General features: G+C 40.3%; 1 protein-coding gene across 3 annotated transcripts in view; it reads left to right on the top strand.

The window, feature by feature from the left end:
• Positions 1-20,482, top strand: part of NELL1 (neural EGFL like 1) — a 720,354-nt gene that overhangs the window by 103,862 nt on the left and 596,010 nt on the right. For 2 of the 3 annotated variants that reach the window (XM_069469705.1, XM_069469704.1), the window contains exon 4: positions 13,841-14,011. The exons of the other annotated variant lie outside the window; for it this stretch is intronic. In XM_069469705.1, the coding sequence (XP_069325806.1) occupies positions 13,841-14,011 (171 nt within the window). The remainder of the gene's footprint in view (positions 1-13,840; positions 14,012-20,482) is intronic. 3 annotated transcript variants of the gene reach the window in all.

Here is a 20,482-nt window from a genome sequence, read left to right on the forward strand (position 1 = left end):
GTATATATTACCTGAATGTTTGTACCCCCATGATAAGCTGAAATAAAAAAAAAATAAGTAGAAACAGAGATAACTGTGAAGGAAATGAACATAGTCTCATGAAAAAACCTAGGTGGTGGTGGGGAGTGCATATCAGTGTGGCCTTCCTGGGGAGCTGACATTTAAGGTGAGAACTGAAGGATGAGTTGTTTGGGTAAAGAAGGGGGTAAGAGTGTTCCAGATAGTGGGGGCAGGTATGCTGTGGTGGGAGAAAGCATAGTATGTTTAAAAACTTGAAAGAAGGTTTGTGTGTAGAGAGCAAGATGAAGAGTAATAAAGCTAAAGCTGGAAAGATAGGCAGGGGCCAGTGCATGGGGGCTTTTGGAGGCCATGTCTCAGGGTTCTAGGGATAGACTCAATAGCAATGAGAAGCCATTGATGGATTTTAAGCTTGAGAGTGGCAGTGCTTGGAAGAAGTTGATAATATGGTTGGATTTTTGTTTTAAAAAGATCACTTTGGCTGTAGAATGGATTGGAAAGGGCCAGAGTGGATTTAGTGAGACCTGATGGGATGCTGTGCAGTTGCCAGTAAGAGATGGTGGTGGTGAAGAGGAGGATGATCACAGTGAAGGAGATGAGGAGTGGATGCACATGGTAGATATTTAGAAATAGAAACCAAAGAACTTGCTGATAGTTTGCATGTCAGGTGCTGGGGAGAGAAAGATGTCAAAGATAATGCTTAGGGTTTTTTGCTTTTACTCTAATTTAGACTAATATAGATGGGGACCAGGTTTTAGGAGAAAGATCAGGAGTTATACCTTGGGATTATTGAGTTTGGGGTATTCTAGTAGAGTTGTTGAGTAGACAGTTGGCTTTATAAGTACATAGCTCAGAAGACAGGTCTAGACTGGAGATATAAATTTGTGATTCACTTATGTAAAAAAGCACCCCACCATATTATAGTGGAATCAGGGTACATAGAACTACTGATTTGATGTGCTTTCTGAGAGGAGGAGAAAGGACTGGAGTTAGAGGTAAGTTTGCATAACTAGTGACACAGTGGGAGTGTTTTATGCCCATGAATGTCATCTGTCTATTTGTCATGGCAAAAAATAGTTGAGAACCACTAGGCTGTAGGATAAGGGCCAAAATATCAGAGCTTGGCTTTATTAATCTAGTCTCAGTTTACCTTTCTTGCTGCTTCACAACTCCTCTGCTCTCTTCGCACACATCTTCAGTGCTGTTCATACCTATTCTTTCCCTATTGCCCGAGCATGCCACATGTACTCTTCCTCCATGTTTTTACTTTCTTTTCCCTGTCCTGAAGCACCTTTCTCACCCCTGTCCCTCCAATCTAGATAATTCTTCTACATCTAGCTTCTTTTTGAAACTTTCCCAGATCACCATTCAAGAGTGGATTCCCCACCCCCTTAAAGGTCAGGATTGTATTTGTTTTCTATTTTTCCATAAATTTTTCTTCTACTGTATCAAGTGGCATCCAAATTCCTTGAAGAGAGGCACATATATCAAAGGTCTCTGTATTATTACTTAGGGCCTGCTACTTACTTAACACTTAGTACCATCCCTTGCATATGATTTTCAATCTTGCTTTCACAGTATATAAGCCTGGCTTAGGCTTGAGAAAATGGGCCTTTACCTAGTTGTAATTTGGATTTGTGTTATAAGGAAATGAGTGGTTTTAATTTTGAGAGGGAGAATATGTATCAAATTGAAAACTGTAGGGATAAAGAGGAAGCTCTGTGTATAAGAAAGATCTCTTGTTACAATAAATGAAAAAAGTATAGAACAGTGAGAATAGCATGCTACCATTTGTGATAAAGAAGTGGGACAAAATAATGTTAATATATTCCTACTTGCTTTCAGAGCATTAAAAAACCTTGGAAGAAAGGCCAGTCTTTTTAACAAATGATGCCTGAACAATTGGACATTTGTATGCAAAAAAAATGAATTTAACACAGACTTCGCACCTTTTCTAAAAGTTAACTCAAAATGGATTATATACTTTAATGTAAAATGCAAATCTATAAAACTTCTAGAATAAGATGAAGGAGAAAATCTATATAACCTTGGATTTGGTGATGAGCTTTTAGATACAACATGAACAGCATGATCCATGACAGAAAAATTGTTAAGTTAGATTTTATTAAAACTAAAACCTTCTGTTCTGCCAAAAACACTATTAAGAGAATTAAAAAAGCAAGTCACAGACTGGGAGAAATATTTGAAAAACACATATTTGATAAAGTATTTGTGTCCAACATATACAAAGAACACTTAAAACTCAACAAAAAGTAGACAACCCAATTTTTAGAATGGGCAAAAGATCTAAACAGACAACTATGTAATCTGAATAAATTTATGTATTAATATAAATGTTCATTAATTGTGACAGGTGCATCATATTAAAAATTAATTTTTGAACAATGGAAGTAAAAAATTCAAGAAAATTTTAAAAACTGAAGACTTTATTTCTTGTTTGAGAACAATATTCTTTCTCTTTAAGTCTTCAGTAAAACTTAGATGTATAGAAAGTGCTATATATGTGTTGGTCATTAGTACAATTACAACTACAACTACTTCTGTTATTATTCTAGTCCCTATTTCTCAAATTTTGAGATTCATAAACATATTAATTTTGAGTTCCTGGAGGTCCAGAGCTTTACTTTAGGCTTAAGATAAGATGCATTATACAATTTTAAGCTCCATGCCTGGTTGCTTAATAAATATTTGATTTGATTTGATTTTCATGTTTTGGCAATCAAAAGCAAATGATTCCTTCTCCTTTTGTACCAGTAAATTAGCTGAATGGCTGCTTTTATTTTAAATTTCTTCTCCCAGTTAAAAATTTGTCTATCTTCACTTTCCTAAGTTTCCATGTTTTTTCTCCTGCTTTTCAGTATCTGGGGAAGTTAGAAGCCAACCTTTTCTTCAGTAAGTATAGCACAGCTAATACCATGTGGTTTTTTAAGACTATAATAGGACTGTTTTGAATTGGTATAAAGAGCCTTATTTTTACATTTCATTTAACAGTGACTGCTTTGTTTTCACTAACAGAGGCAGTTTGTAATTGCTGTCACTATTAATCTCTTGCTAGACGTTTGCTTAGAGGATTGAGTACGGAACTAATACATAACTTCACAGCTACAAGTAAAATCACCAGGTCAAGAATAAACAAGAGAAAGGGGAAGGCAGACGAACACTTCTATCTGAGAAAAGGCAGGACATGTACACTTCCAGCAGCATCACACCTCTCTGAGGCTGTTTCCGTGTATACAGAACAAGATAAGGAAGGGAAATCATGATCAATATTGGACACTAGGCACTTTGTAAGGTGACTTACAAATGTTATGTCATTTTATTCTCAGAAGACACACGTGAAGTAGATGTTTTATTTTCTGTTAGTTGAACAAAAGGAGGCTTAGGGAAATGATGTGTCTTGCCCACATTCACAGGTGGATTAAATGGCAGAAGGAAGGACTTTCAAACAGGGTTGACTGGGCTCTGAAGCCCCTTTATAACTGGCATATTTTTTTCCTACTATATTTTTTTCTCTACTATATCATATTGCTCTGAATAAAGGAAATGGAAGTTGGGAGTACCAGAAGTTTGTCCAGGTAAAGTAGGACTTTCCTTTTACTTAGTCAAATAGCTCTGTAGACTGGGAGGGCACTTGGAGCTGGAACCCAAAGACATCTGATTCATGAAAGGACCGCCGAGGTGGCCACTTCCATTTGTGTAGGTGAGAAGCCTGTGACCAAAATGTTGGGGCTTGATGCAAGAAAAATAATGGATTAAGGAGAAAGATACTAAAGTATTCCAGAGGTATTTTTTTCTTTAAATAGCTACTGAAAATCATGTATTTAAAAAGATATAATATGCGAAAATTTTTTCCCATTCTGTAGGTTGTCTGTTTACTCTCGTGACTGTTTCTTTGGCTGTGCAGAAGCTTTTTAATTTGATCAGGTCCCATTTATTTATTTTTATTGTTGCTGTGATTGCCTTGTGAGTCTTCTTCATAAATTCTTTGCCTAGGCCAATGTCTGTAAGAGTCTTTCCTACGTTTTCTTCTAGAATTCTAATAGTTTCTGACCTAAGGTTTAAGTATGTTAACCACCGTGATTTGATTTTTGTGAGAGGTGAGAGCTGTGTGTCCTGGTTTAGTCTTATACATGTGGCTATCCAGTTTTTCCAGCACCATTTATTAAATAAGGAATCTTTTTCCCAGAGTATGTTTTTGTCTGCTTTGTCAAAGATTAGATGGCTATATGAGGATGGTTTTATATTTGGATTTTCTGTTCTGTTCCACTGGTCTGTGTCCCTGCACTTGTGCCAATACCAGGCAGTTTTAAGAACCACAGCCTTGTAGTATAGTTTGAAGTCTGGCAAATTAATACCTCCCATTTTGTTTTTGTTGCTTAAGATTGCTTTTGCTAAACGGGGTCTTCTCTGGTTCCATACAAAGCGTAAAATTATTTTTTCTATATCTGTGGAAAATGATGTTGGTAATTTAATGGGGATTGCATTGAATCTGTAGATAACTTTGGGCAGTATAGACATTTTAACAATGTTGATTCTACCGATCCATGAGCATGGTATGGTTTTCCACCTATTTACATGTTCTGCGATTTCCTTCCTCAGTGTTTCATAGTTCTCCCTATAGAGGTCCTTTACCTCCTTAGTTAAATATATTCCTAGGTATTTTATTTTCTTTGCTGCTATTTTGAAGGGTACTGAGTCCTTAATTTGGTTCTCCGTTTGACTGTTATTGGCATATATGAATGCCTCTGATTTGTGTGTATTGATTTTGTATCCTGAGACTTTACAGAATTCATTGATCAATTCCAGGATTCTCTTGGTTGAAACCTTGGGGTTTTCTAGATATAACATCATATCATCAGCAAAGAGTGAGAGTTTGATCTCTTCTGTCCCTATTTGGACTCCCTTGATTCTGCTCTCTTGCCTGATAGCTCTTGCAAGGACTTCCAATACTATGTTTAAAAGTAATGGGGACAGTGGGCAGCCTTGTCTGGTTCCAGTTCGAAGTGGGAATGCTTTCAGTTTTTCCCCATTCAGTATGATGTTGGCTGTGGGTTTGTCATATATGGTTTGTATCATTTTTAGATAGGTCCCGTCTATGCCTATTTTGTTAAGTGTTCTTATCATAAAAGGGTGTTGAATTTTGTCAAATGCTTTTTCTGCATCTATTGAGAAGATCATATGATCTTTATTTTTGCTTCTATTTAGGTGGTGAATTACATTTATAGATTTGCGTATGTTAAACCATCCCTGCATACACATCAGATAAAGGACTGATAACAAGAATCTATTTAGAACTCAGGAAAATCAGTAAGAAAAAATCGAACAACCCTATCAAAAAGTGGGCAAAGGACATGAATAGAAATTTTTCAAAAGAAGATATAAAAATCGCTAACATATGAAAAAGTGTTCAACATCTCTAATCATCAGGGAAATGCAAATCAAAACACACAACACACATACACAATGAGATATCACTTAACTCCAGTGAGAATGGCCTTTATCAAAAAGTCCCAAAACTATACATGTTGGTGTGGATGTGGAGAGACAGGTACACTCATACACTGCTGGTGGGACTGTAAACTAGTGCAACCCCTGTGAAAAGCAATGTGGAGATACCTTAAACAGATTCAAGTAGACCTACCATTCAATCCAGCAATCCCATTATTGGGCATCCACCCAGAAGAACAAAAGTCTTTCTATAAAAAAGACACTTGCACCTGAATGTTTATAGCAGCACAATTCACAATCGCAAAGATGTGGAAACAACCGAAATGCTCATCAATTCATGAATGGATTAGCAAAATGTGGTATATGTATACCATGGAATATTACTCAGCTATTAGAAATAATGGCGATATGGCATCTCTTTGGTTCTCCTGGAGAGAGTTGGAACCCATTCTATTAAGTGAAGTATCCCAAGAATGGAAAAATAAGCACCACATGTACTCACCAGCAAAGTGGTTTCCCTGAGTGCACATTTGGGAATAACACCAATTGAGTATCGGACAGAGGTGGGGGCTGGGGGGAAGGGATGGGTGTATACCTACTTGAAGAGTGCAATGCACACTGCCTGGGGAATGGACACGCTTGAAGTTCTGACTGGGGGGGATGGGATGGGGGAGGGGATGTGTACACACCTACATGATGAGTGCGATGTGCACTGTCTAGGGAATGGACACAATTGAAGCTCAGACTCTGGGGGGATGGGGAGGTATGGGCAATATATATAGCCTGAACTTTTGTACCCCTATAATGAGCTGAAAAACAAACAAAAAAACAAAACAAAGCAAAGCAATGTATTAACAAGTACAAGTGCACATATGAAATAAATTGATTCTGAGTAGTTAAAACCCCTCTAGAGGATTTTGTGAACTGGAATAAGTATCCAGCAATTCCAATTAATAAAATGAGAATATGGTTCACCATAAAAAAATAAAAAGATATAATAGTTTATTAGTATGAAGTTATATTTTTGGTAGAATTCCATCTTTTATAAGGTAAAAGAAAATGCATAGTTTTAAATCTGTTGGCTATGTATAAGCAGAAAATTGACACTTTGGATTTGGTCATCTGGCCAACAAATGACCCAGGCATTCAGTAGAGACAAGCCTAAATTACAGTTTCAATATTTAAAGGTAAAAATCTGTATGTATGAAGTTAGAGTGTTCCAATTTCTATTGATGTATCCAAAACCATCCCCAAACTTATCATGTTCACAGATTCTGTGGGTCAGGAATTTGGACAGAGCCTGGAAGGGATGGCTTATCTCTGTTCTACAATGTTTGTGGCTACAGTTGGGAAGAGTGGACAGGGGAAACTGGCTAGAGGTGTTTTCACTCACAGAGCTGGTGTTTATAATGGCTGTTGGCTGGGATCCCAGTTGGGGTTGTCAACTAGAACACCTACACACTGCCTTCCCAATGTGGTCTGGGCTTCCTCACAGCATGGTGGCCTCAGGGTAGTTGGAATTCTTACAAGGTGGCTCGGGGCTTCAAGCACAAGTGTTCTGGTAACAGGATAGAAGCAGCATTTATGCATTTGTGACTCAGTCTCAGAAGTCACCAAGCATTACTTTTGCCTTTAAAGCACTGACAAGTCCAGCCAGATTCAAGGGGAGGAGACACAGTGCTCCTCTTTCAATGGGAGGAGCATCACGATCACATTGTACAGGAGTATGTGAGGTGGGAGATAATGTGGCTATCTGGAAAATATAATTTGCCTAACAGTATTAGGCCATGTAGTGCGGGTTATCTGTCATACACAGGCAGGAGATGACTGTGTTCCTGCCTCCCGTTGTTTCTTTTTATTCATAGACTAGCAAATAGCTTTATATCCTTGGTTACTTCTCAGGTTTTCTTTTTTTTCAGCTTTCTTCAGTTTCGTTTACCTCTCTTTACTGAGTCAAGGTAGTCTAATAACCTCTAAATCTCATTTGGTTATTATCAGTAAAAGTTATATTGTTTACATCCCAGTTCAATGTTAATTTTAGTCTGTGTGAGGAATGGTACCTCTGCTCCATGCAGTCATTTAGAGACCCAGGCTTTTTCTACCTTATGGTGCTGCCACCCACGAAGGCCTCAGAATCCTCTGCTGACCTGTGCAGCTGGCATGGAGAAGGCATGGCCTCTGTTAACTGCTTTGGCCTGCTTTTATCTCTGCTCATGTTTCTTTGGTGACAACCACTCATGTGGTCTCTCCTAGATTCAAGGGGACTGGGAAATGAAGATTATTGTGTGCCCAGGGAGAAGGCGGGGTGTGGGTATTAGCTATGTTTGCTACGTCTGCTGTCTCCTATCCTGTCTCCTGCAGGCTGCTAAGGAGCCTGGAGCCTGAATGTTGACAGGAAAGTCAGGGTGGAATGAAAAACACTGACCAGCCAATCATTCACTTTCTTTTCAAGTTTATTAGTTTGCAAAACATATATGAATTACAGAAATTTAGACCTGAGCTGGACGTTAAGGAGTATTTAGTTCAATGACTTAAAACTATTTTTGGAGATAGATCTCTTTTATCCAAATGAAATCTTAGGGGAAACTCCAGTTTATGTTACGGATGAAACTAAAGCTTCTCTGGTTAAAAGGGGTTGTAGCCTGTCTTTTCCCTCTGCCAACAGACTCTAAGGCTCTCTCAAGGAATCCTAAGGCTCTGTTGATCAGAGCTAGTTACTCTATTTCACAGCCAGGAGAAACTGAGGCACAGAGAGGCGGGGACAATGTTTGCCAAAAATTACATGGTTTGTCTATAGCAGGTTTAAGGTTACAATTCAAGCCTCTGTATTCCCAGGCCAGTGCTCTTTGCACTACTATTTACTTAAAAACTGTGCCATTGTCTCTTTCTCAGTGCACATAGTCCTCAGGTAGGGCACAGTACGCCTGCCTGGTACTGTTGGCTTCTTCTCATCATGATCTCAGCAGTGGACAAAGGGCCAGGGAAGGGAAAAGGGCTCAGCATGAACAATGGTAGCATCTCTCCAGGGTGATGAGATGATATGAGGAATGAAGGCCAGCACCTGGGTCTGGGAGGGGATGCCTTGGCAACATGGGGCCTCGTGGGGACCATGGGTGAGGTCACCTTAGTTGGCCTGAACTCTCCTGCCCTCTGACCCTGATATGAACTTGCCACTATGCCACTGAGGAGCTCAGTGTGGTGGAATTAAGCAGACCTGGATTTGAATCTTGGGAATTATGTGGCTTTAGGCAAGACCCTTTATCATTCTGAGTCTCATTTTTCACACTTATGAATATAGTAACAACTACCATTTAAGATTGTTGGCAGAATTAGAGGGAATATATTAAACACCTGACACAACAGAAAATAATGGGATGTTGCCATTGGGGGTACCCACTTTAGTGTCTGCCAGAGTCAGGTTCAAGCCATAGTTCTGTGGCCTGTAGTTATATGAGCTTCAAATCTTTAATTTCTTATCTGTAAAATGAGGTAGTGATTAAAAGTATGGACTCGTGTTGCTGCACAAACTCAGGGTGCTGCCCTAGTTTGAATCCTAGTTCTGTTCTTTTCTACACATGTAGTCTTGGGCAAGTTAATCTCTCTGTGCCTCCGTTCCGGCTTTTACAAAATAAGGATGATAATTGTTGGTAATTTTTAAGGTTGTTATAAGATTCAATGAGTAAACATTTGTAGAATAGTGCCTGGCCCATAATCAGTGCTAAGAAGTGTTTATTAAAGCCAATAACAAATATCTCACAAGTCTGTGGTAGGGATTATTTTGATGTGAACTATAAAGATTTTAAGGCAGTTCTCCTGGTAATGATAAGTACTCAATAAGTATTAGCTATTATTATAGGACTAATGTTAGCTATATTGTTTTTGTTATCATTGTTATTATTCATAAAGGTAGAGTTGACCATTACTGAGGCACTATGGTGGAGAACTTATGTTTTTCATTATCTTCAGGATTTTTGAGGATTTGGGGAAATCTTCTCTTTATACATGTGGGGACTTGTCTCCTTTTATAGAAAGTAGCTGGAGGCCTGACTGGTTTTTTCCCTGCCCCAAGAATCCTGTCAGGGGTGCACGCTGGATTGGAGTGTGGCCTTGTTTCCCAAACCCATTTTGCCTTGACCTTCCCAGCCAGACCCAGGAAGCCATTGTTTGTTCAGGGCCACGGAGAGGCCTGTTGGAATGTAAGCAGGCACTGCACTAACTCTAGACTCTTTGGGATGTGAAGTATTTCTCTAAATAGCCAATATATATTCTTATGGAAAAGCTGGAAAAGAAATGTTTTATAGAATAGCTGGATAAGAAAGGTTTCGCCTTTACTAATAAATTATAATAGTATTGGATACTATCTAAAATTAACTTTTACTGTTTTTTTCACTCTTGTATACAGAAGACACACATTCAACCAGCAATAAACATTTTAACATTTTAAGTATATCTAGCCTTCTAGTCTAGTATATATATAAAATCTCAAAATGGGATACCTGGGTATCAGTTTTGGGGAAAATGATAAACATTTTAGTAAAAATAACTTGGTTGATCTTTATATACCTATATTATTTGGAATTGTTATTCCTGAATTTTGTTTCCAAATATACCTTGTAATTCAGATAGTCCTATAAAATGTGATTTCAGTTCGTGGTAATACTGATTGTGCCTAATACCCAAGGGTGGGCTTTGGGGAATTACTCATGCATGTTCTGGGTAAGGTCTGTCTAGCACTTAAGCAAAGGCTTGTGTTTAAAAAATTCAGCTATGTAAATGCATGGTGGGAAAGATTTGCCTTTACAGTACTTTGTGTGAGAAGACTTGGGGTGTTAGTTGATGGGAAAGTCAGTGCAGGCATTAGGATGCTGTCGTAGTTGTGCACAGCCCAGAGCAAAGCAGATGATTGTGTCCCTGTACTTTGTATTAGACCATGTCTGCACAAGTGCCTTTATTCCTGGATGCTGTATTTAAGTGGAAAATTGATTCATTTGACTATACCTACAGCATGGTGACCAACAAAGGGAAGGATCTGGAAGGAGGAAGAAGGAGGAATCCTTGTCCAGGAGGGAGGGGCTCATAGTCTTTGTGGGGGATGAGAATATAAAGGAAGGAGCCGCGGATGCTTGTCTTGAAAAAGAAAAACATACTTAGGAGGGAATACCACTGCTGTTTTCAAATATTCACAGGATAAGCAGGCTTTTCTGGAAACCAAGGCAGTTTGTTAGAACAACACGCTTGGCTGAGGTCCAGGGCTAAAGGAAGAAAGTCTGCTTACAAAACCTGGCTTGTAGTTTTATCACCCATACAGCTGCCCTTCCCTCCCCTCCAGACTCCCAGGAAGACCCCAGTGCACTTGAGGCCTGAAGAGTAAGGGCTGGTCAGGGGTAGATTGCTCGCTAGACACCAGCTTACAATCACTTCCAGTGTCCTTCCTCTCTCTGCCAGCACCACATGCCTTCTGTTCACTTGCTCGTAGCATCAAACTTCTGCTTCCCTCACCATGACCAGCTGGCCGGGAAGTAAAGCAACACCTGGTGCACTCTCCTACAGTGCTTCTTCACTGACATGCACATGAATCATCAGGGGGTCTTGTTGAAATACAGATTCTGCTTCAGTAGCTCTTGGGTGGGGCCCAGGAATCTGAATTTCCAGAGGTGATGCTGATGCTGTTGCTCCATACACTTTGAGAAACAAGAGTCTACTGCAAAGCATGAGTCTTCCCTCCAGGCCACAGCCAAATCCCATCAGGCCAAATGACTGCCTCCTCCAAGTTGCTATCAGGACTGAGCTTCACATCTCTATTAGCAGAGGGTTACTGCCTGGAAATATTGCCTTATTTCCCCCCCAGCCCTCATGAAACAATGTTATCCAGATGTCACTTAGCCATCTCATGTCTTTATCATCCCTAGGGCCACTTCAGCAGTTATCCAACAAATTTTTTCACAAACACATCATCTTGACTTTCGTCTAAGTTGTTTGAGATGCAGCACTTTTTGAATATGTGCATGACGCCATCAGAAACTTTATTCCAAGACAAAAGTATCCGTTTGCCTAACATTAGGGCAGATTTCTTTGCTCATAGCTATATATTTGTAATTACCCACTTGACTCCAATGCTTTATAAAGTAATCTTTAAACGATCTGCTTATAATACATTGATCACTTGCTCAATGAGGCCATAACCCCCAAAATAGTGATTTAATCTGGTTAAAAGTATTTGCTTCCTTTTTTTATGATTTCATCAGGTGATCTCTAGGAACATTTCCAATTGTCACTTACATCCTTTTGAGGTTGTGTTCCTTCCTCCAGCAGTTGCTGTTGGTTAAAATACAGTAATTGACAAATTTCCATAATGTGTGAATCTTGGTATGGTCTCAAATATTAATATGTTTAATAAGATCATGCTGCTTTTCTATGCAGATGCTGTATGGTCTTAGGCAAGGTACTTAATATCTCTGATCATATGTGATCAGATAGGGATAATAGGGATTTGTAAAATAGGGATAATAAACTTGGCGTATTCCTGACATACGGCAGTCAATCATTAAATGACAGCTTTTCTTCACTTCTCATTTGTTTCTCTTCGGCAACTCTCTACCATTTTTGTGGAGGACACATTTCCTTCTTCACTAGTGTCAGGACATCTTGAGAGTGGGATCTATATATTAAATCCTTTTTTAGTTCTTTACTGTGTGTTCAGTAAAGGCATGTTGAATGACTTAATGAATGACTTGATAATCTCTAAGGTCTTCTTGACTTTTAAGTTCTCTGATTGTTTGATTCTTCTAGTATTCTAGCTGCTTAGAAGAAATTGAAGAATTCCCTTAAAATAAATGTTTTCCTCCTTTGCAGTCTTATAAAATGTTTTATATTAATTTATTAATAAGTATGTATCTGGGCCTAGGAGCTGGCTGCTATGGTATCAATAACCTCTTTCGCTTATGACCTTGGGCCTGACTCTTTGTACTGGCACAAATGAAGTGGGTCAGAGGCTGGTCCTGACTCTCTGCTCCTCCTGTGCTGTTCTCTCTGGGGAGATATCCCCTGTGAAAGATGAGCAAGAAATATACATTTGTTCTCTGACATGAGATTTGGGAGGCAGCCATCATAGAGGCTGAGTTTTATGGTATATTCATTTTAGTTCTCATAGAAGATGCATTTTGTTTTTTAGATTAAATACGGTCTGGCTAGTGGAGTCAGCCAACTCAGTGGATTAGAGGAAAAGCAGCAGGTTCTCCCAAGTCTAGTGATCAAGCCTGGTTACCTGTTTAGGCAAATAGCTCTTGAGTTGTCTGTATGAATGAGTTGCTGGAAGTTAGTGCCAGTTGGGGCCATCCTCACTATTTTGTTGTCATGCCTCTGAGATGAGCAACAAACTGGTAGAAAGTGCACAGAATGTCAGATCTTGTCTAAGTTTAAATCCGGGTTTAGGTATGTTGCTTAATCCTGAGTCTCAGTTTATCTTTAAAAAGGGATAATGATATCAGTTTTGTAGGTTTTTGTGAGTGATAAATTAGACCGCATATGTGGAATACTTAGTGCAATGCCTGGCAGTGGGATCAGGCCCAATATTAAGGATAATGACGCATTTCAGAAAGAGGCAGAGGACACGAAATAGTTCTGCCATGTACGAAAGAACGAACCCTGGTGTGTGTCTGAGGAGTGTCCCAAAGTTGCTTGCTGCATTTTATGACTAAAGTGCTGAGTACAGTGGTGGCACTAAGAATTTCTCATGGGTCTGGAAAACATGATAATAATCTTGGAAAAGGAAAAACTCAATTGCACATTTCATTCCGTGATAACTTGAAATACTGCTTCACAAGTGACTAGCTTCAGTCTTTCTCCCCTACTCATTATCTAGGAATTGTCCAGTTACAGCTTTTTGTTTGGGGGGAAGAAAAAAAAAGACTGATCGCGTCACTCTGACAATTTATGTCAATCCCTGATGTCCCACATGGCTTCTATTTCCCTTTAATTCTTAGAAAAGTAAAGATAGCAGTTCTAAAAATAGCCATCAATAAATCCATCCCACACAGATGGCCTTTTTTAGACAATAGAAACAGGGTTCTGAACTGCACTTTTAAATATTGAATTTTGCTAATTAGCTTGTGGCTTGTTACCGCACGGTGGATCAATTGATCTCCATGTCAGAGGCCCAGGGTGTCACCATGAGGGCTCTCAGACAATAGGTGAATCGGGTTCCATACAGTGCAATTGATTTCAGGTCATGGTCTTGGTGTCATGTTTAGCCAATTTTAGATTCTGAGAAACCTGGCAGTAAGGGAGTGGAGGTTGATGATGGATGTGATATCCAGAACTAAAATAAAACACATTTTTGTTCCTTTACACACAGCTATTTTGAACTGGAGAGCAGCGGCCTGAGGGATGAGATTCGATATCACTATATACACCAGGGGAAGCCCAGGACAGAGGCGCTTCCGTACCGGATGGCAGACGGGCGGTGGCACAAGGTTGCACTGTCCGTTAGCGCCTCCCATCTCCTGCTTCACGTCGACTGCAACAGGTATGTCTTTGTCTTTGATCTTGGGTGATTCTGACCTTGAAATCGAGCAATGGGAAGGGGAAAAAAAAATCAAATCCTCCAAGACTCGCTGAGAAACAAAAACCAAGGGACCCTAATTGTAATTTAACCTAGCAAATGGGCCATTAGGCGTGCTGAAATGACCAACTGTAATACGATAAGAAAACAGTTCATTAAGATGAAACTGTATCCTGTGATTAGGAACAAATGTACAAAAGGTTGATTACAGATTGGGGAATATTAAGTGCACCTCAGTGCGCTCCAGGCACTGGCTGAAATTCCATGGAGCTGTGATCACAGTTAACTGTGATATATTGTTGTTGAGTTCGTTCCACTTGGAAGCGAATAAGCTAGTCTACCTTAGAATGAATCTGAGAAGCCTGTGCTACTGAAGCGGCTAATTCTATTTCACTTCATCAAGTGCACTCTTTGTTTAAATATCTTTTCCAAGTGGAGGCTTCTTAAAGAGGCTATTCTTTGAATCTTTTGGAATTGATGGCATCCAATCTCTGCAGAGGAATGAGCCTCCCAGCTTGTCAGAGAATGGCAGGACTATTTGTGAGTTCTGGGGGGTTTCACAGGAGGTTGTGGGTTGGAGTGGGAAGATGTTGTCCCCTCTGTCTGTCACTGGAGGCAGGTTTCCTGACAACTGAAGGAGGGAGGAGACTGTTGGTCTCTATAGGATCATTTGTGGCCAGACAGCTGGAGAATAGTGGTCAAGGGGAATGTTTCGGTCTCTCCAGAACCCACTGAAAATCCTTATGGAGAGTGATCCGAGTCCAATTAGAGAATTTTTTTGCATTCTGAGCAGTGCTCATGCATTGTTGATTCTCATTAATGATGCCATTAAAGTTAAAATGACTTTTCAGCCATAAGGCTTGCTCCCTTGAGCCCAGGATAAAGAACAGGCATATTGGGGACAGCCCTCCTTCCAGAACCCATCAAGAGGAGGGGTACTGCAAGGTCAGTAAGCTACAGACTGCATTTCAGATGAGGCGATACTTGAATGTGCTTGACATTCTGGCTCTGCAGACTCTTTTAGAAGAACACCTGGAGAGGCAAGGAACTAATGTCAAGCTCAAGGGTAGGTCTGTCATCTTGAAGTAAATCTTAATCCATTTTGATGTGACCTATTTAAGGTGCTTTCTAGACTTCTGAAGAATTGTGGTTTAACCAGGTGTAATATGTATGTCTGGACAGAGTTTCCATAGAAACCCCTGGCTCCTTTTCACCCTGCACATCTGGGCTGGGCTGCCTGGATAAAGCCATCCCTTAGCTGCTGTCTTCAGTTCCACCACCAAGAGCTCATTGGCTCCTTCAGTTCTCTGGAACTAAAGAATTCGTTAGATCTAAATAGCACTCCTGTTCCCTATGACCTGCCACCCTTATGATGCTCAAAAGGGATTGCAGAGAAAGAGCACTGCTTGTTGTCTTAAACCATGGCCCTAGAGAGGCTTCAAAGCCCTAGTTTAATAATTCTAAACTGAATAGTCCTGGAGACACTGCTGTTTTCTTGCTATGCAATTTTTTTAAATCTTTTTTAAATCTCAGAATATTACAGGGGTACAATCGTTTTGGTTACATGATTTGCTTTTGTACAGTTTGAGTTGAAGTTATGAGTGTGTCCATCACCCAGATAGTGTGCATTGTACCTGTTAGGTGTGATTTTTGTTTCTTCCTTCCAAAAGTTTTACCCTCTATTTCCTGACATCCTTCTTTTTGGAGAAGAGAAAGGGGAGAGGATCTTTCTTTGTTAAACTAGGGTTTCATGCCTTCACAAATTCTCTGATCCCTGTGAAATACTCTCTTCTGCCATCCTCAGCCACTTGTTAGCTGTGTGATTTGGGCAAGTTAGTATCTCTGCATCTCATATTCTTCATTTATGAAATGGTGGCAATGCTAATGCATATTTAGAAATGGGAATATTAAATGAGATAATCCATGTAAAGTGCTTAGGGTGGTGCCTGGCCTTTAGTGCTCAATAAATGTTTGTAGTTGTTATTATTTACTCTGCACGTCAATGGTGCCTCTTGGACTCTGCCTCCAAGCTTTCATCCACTGTGTGTTCCCCTAAGAGAGTGGGAAGAGGACTGGAGCTCGGCAGCCACAGCATTCTTTAGAGTCAGTGCCATTTATAGACTGAGGGGATTCTAAATGTTCCTTCCCTTTTCTTAATATTTTTCACACATTAGCTTATGGCATAACATGTCTTTTACATAAGACCTTGGAGGGAAATCTTATGAAGTTGTTTCCAGTTAATCATTCATGGACTCAAAACACAAGTAAGTTTTCCAGATAGGTCAGGGGGAAAAAGTGCCTTGAAAGACTGGATCATAGGAAAGGTAAAATGTGGTTTTTGTGTAGGAACAGTCTAGAAGCATGGTTCCCAGATCTGACAACACATAAGAATTATCTGGGGAACTTATAAAACATATGGATAACCTGGTTCCACCTCTGACCTACTGGATCGGATTCCCTGTATTTTAAACAAGCTCTTCATACAGATTCTATGCGGGTGGTCTAGGCTTGGTGCATGGACTGGCATTTTAAAACCACCGGTTTAGAAAGAGAAGAAGGAAGCTGGTGGAGAGGCTGAAATGCAACAAATGCATTAGGGCTTGGAAGACCAATTATGTGGAGCAGGGCTTGGTAAGGAGGAGAACGGACTAAGGAGAGGGTAGTGTCTAGTGCGCAAAGCAAACTCATCTTCTTCACAAGTTTCTTCCCAGCCAGAACTAACCAACTCTAGAGTAGCAGAAGCTCTGTCCCATGTATCAAGATGCTGGTCTACCTCTTCTTACCTAGGCCACCCTTACAGTGAATTTCACAAAAGCTGGTTTTTACCAGCCTTTGCATTTCATACCAACTTCAGATTTGTATTTTTTTGATACTTCTTACCCTTAGAGTTATGCTGTTTTATTTTTCTCAGCCTCTCACCCACCGGAATTCTGTTGATTAAATGATGAATGGAGATGATGATAGATAATGTTTGAGTGTTGACTGTGTTAGGTGCGGTGCTTGGTACTTTACATAGATTCACTCAGTCCATACTCACCCTGTTATTTTTCTCTTTTTAAGATGAGGGAACTGAGGTTTCACATTTGTCTGCAATTCTGCTGCTAATAAGTGGCAGCTCTAGGATTTGTACCCAAGTCTGACTCATGAATGCCTAGTTCTAACCATGAGGCCATTCAGCCCCACAGTGGAGACCACTGGCATTGGATTTGGAACATGAGGGAAGGCCAGAATTCGGTGTGATTAGTTTGCTTCTTTCTAGTATTTCTCCCTCATGTGTCTTGTATCGTTGATCCTTGGAGTTGTTTGGAAAGATGTGGAATCTAATTAGTGGAAGCCTGCGCGTTGGCGTGGGAGCACCTACGGCAGGCCAGGTAATGTGCTAGGCATAGAGTTCCTTAGGGTAACCATATGGGGACACTTTTGTTAGACCCATTTTACAGATTTGGAAATAGAAAGGCTCAGAGAAGATAAATAACTAGGTCTCAGTCATGTAATATAATAAGCACAGAACCAAAACTTTGAGCCGGGATCTACCTCCCAAACCTCCTCCTCACACCACCTGCACAGTGTGCTAATGGCATGTGCTGCCCAAGACAACATCATGGCCACACCAGAGAGTCTTCCCAGGGGAGAGATACTCTAGATGGTTCAGAGACCATGAAAACATCTAAAATCAGGAAAAGAAGATTTCCCAGGCAATTCCATTGCTCTGAGGAACTTTAGTATGGCAGGATTTTCCACTTTTGTTTTGTTTTGTTTTTTGGGTCAGAATTGAGAAACAGAGCTTTTTCAGACCTAATTGCACAAATTGTCACAAGAAAAGCAACTGCTATTTTAGTCGGTGGTTTAACACTTTCTGGTTGCTTCTGAGACTTACACTTTTCTCCCTGCTTCAGCTGTTTAGTTGGGCCTAGTTAGAAGCTCCCAATGTGTGGGCAGCAGATTACCTCAAGCTAGAAACATAAAAGGAGCCATTCAGTTGGGAGGCCAGGCTGATTATCTCCATTGCCTTGGGTTTTTCTCTAGCTGCCTTTATATTAATAGTGGCCAACAGAGCCTGGAATGTGACCTGAACTAACCTTCCTCAGAGTCTCCCTCTCCCTGCTCAGCTCACTTTGCAGCCCAGCCCAAGGACTTGAAGGACAGAATCCACCAATATCTAGGATTTGGTGCATAAGCCATCCTTCCCATTCACCACCAAACGCATTTTATTTCCTCCTCTTTATTTGGTAACTTTTAATTCTCAATCAGCCCATCAAATTAAATTTATTGGGCACACTGTCTTTGCCAGGCTATGCAGGATGCAGGGACATAAAAGAGTCCTTGCCATCAGGACGTTCATAGCTTATTCATTTAGTCATTTTAAATTCATTCTGAAACCACCAGGGCCCCCTGCAGTGATTGGCCCTGGTCCCTGGATATCAGAGAAAGCCTGTACTCAGACAGGAGCCCTGTAAGCAGGCTGATTTGATAACTCATAATAGCAGCTGAACAGTGGAGAGAACTGAGAACAGTCCCTCCCCGCATCTTGGTCTGAAAGTGAGTGGAGCTGAGCTCCTTAGCAGCTAAGAGGTGGACCCAACAGTATTTTCCATTCAAACGGTACATTCATTCAGTCTTTGGCCAGCACTGTTTGCAATATGCAAGCGTCCCCACCCTAAACCAATCTCCTTATGTCTCATTGCTGGATGAATTTAGCTCTTAGGCACAGTCTATCATATTTCACCAGAGCTCTGAACTCTCATCTTACTTGTTCAGACTGGGACAAGTGTGCATGGCACGTACCCACACATCTGCAGCCTGATTGTTACCTTGACAGGGAGTTAACTCGGTGATTATAGTCTAGATAATAATCGTATGTAGATTTTACTATTTAACATGTGCTATTAGCCACAGAGCACATCCAATTTTAGCATACAACTGATCTCGAAAAGCATGCAGAATCAGAAACTAAACTTGCTATAAATCACTGAAGGAGTCAGTCAAGGTTTCTGTCTAATATTTCAGAGCAATTTCAGGATATGAGCATCTGTTTACATATGTAGATTTTTCATAATGAAATATGTTGATATGGTATCTTCCTTCCAGAGAGCTCCTAAAATATTTACAAACATCATCTTATTAAACTTCACATTCTTTAAGGTAGTTAAGCCACATGTATAATCTACTACATTGGTTTCATACAAACATTTTTGCTACAGTATTCAGGGAGAAATGAAGAGATGACTATCAAAGGTCACAGCTTCCGAGAAAGGCTGAGACTTTCAGTCTTCTGGTTCTCTGCCTGATAGACCCTTCACTTCAGAAACAGATATGTGTGCACACAACTCCTCGTCAAAATTAAAATTGGAAGCTGGCACATGCTTCACGTCCAACTAACAAAGCAGCTCCAAATCCTCTGCCTAAAAAGAGATGACAAGCAAATTAGGAAGATAGGACTTATCCACGTGTAAATTTAAGCAACAGCACGAGGCAGGAATGCAAGAGTAGCTGTAAGGCAGTGCATGATGGATTGCTGGATTCCTGAGAGAGACCATCAGATCTGGGAGATCCCAGGAGGAACAGCTCCTGGGGACTTGGAGAAGCCACTCAATTTCTTACCATCCTAGGCAAAAATGCACAACAGTATCTGCAGCTTTACAGTGTTGCCCCTATGTGATTTGATTCTGAACTGGTCACATGAGTCGGGCTTGGAACAGTTTATCTTGTAGGCATTACAAAGCCAGTTATCGTCTGGTGAGACAAGAGTGTGTATGGGTGAGTAGTGTCAAGTTGGTAGTGGGGGAAGGCCTGCAGGGAGAAAGAAGGAAGTACGGAAAAGGGAAGGAAAAGGAAGGAAGATCTTTCTTTTATGTTTCATATTCCAGGCATGTGAACTCTGTGGTTTAACCTAGACCGAAATGAATTCTGGACCCTTGGCTTGGTTTTGCCATTTATAAAATGTGATTTTCATGTAAAGATACAGGAGTGTGAAATTGGGCAATTTGTGTCTTAATTTTCTCATCCATCCATCCATTCATTCATTCATATGCCAGGAACTATGCTTGCATCTGTAAAATGGGAGTAATAATAACTATTCTACCATAGGGTTGTTTGTAGGAATGTAGCTAGAGGGTAGACACTAAATCCTCTGAAAATTCCAAGCTACTCTGTGAACACACAGCATCATTAAGTACTACAGACATGTACCATCATATAGAGAAGATTTTAATGTATCATACTAGAAATGAGTAAAATTTAGTCACATTTTCACCTTTGTGAAAACAGTGGCTTATGTCCCCTGGATTCAGGACCTAGTGTGTAATGTGGATTCCTGGTACAACATAGGGTATGAGGCCAATTGGCCCCCTCAAATTATTCTGATTTCCAGGTCCGGGGCAAGGTTCTCCAGTAGTTTGTCTTTTAGTCTCTGGTCTGTAGTGCAGCACAGTGCTG

This window comes from Eulemur rufifrons, chromosome 6 (assembly GCF_041146395.1).
Source record: "Eulemur rufifrons isolate Redbay chromosome 6, OSU_ERuf_1, whole genome shotgun sequence".
Taxonomy (NCBI): domain Eukaryota; kingdom Metazoa; phylum Chordata; class Mammalia; order Primates; family Lemuridae; genus Eulemur; species Eulemur rufifrons.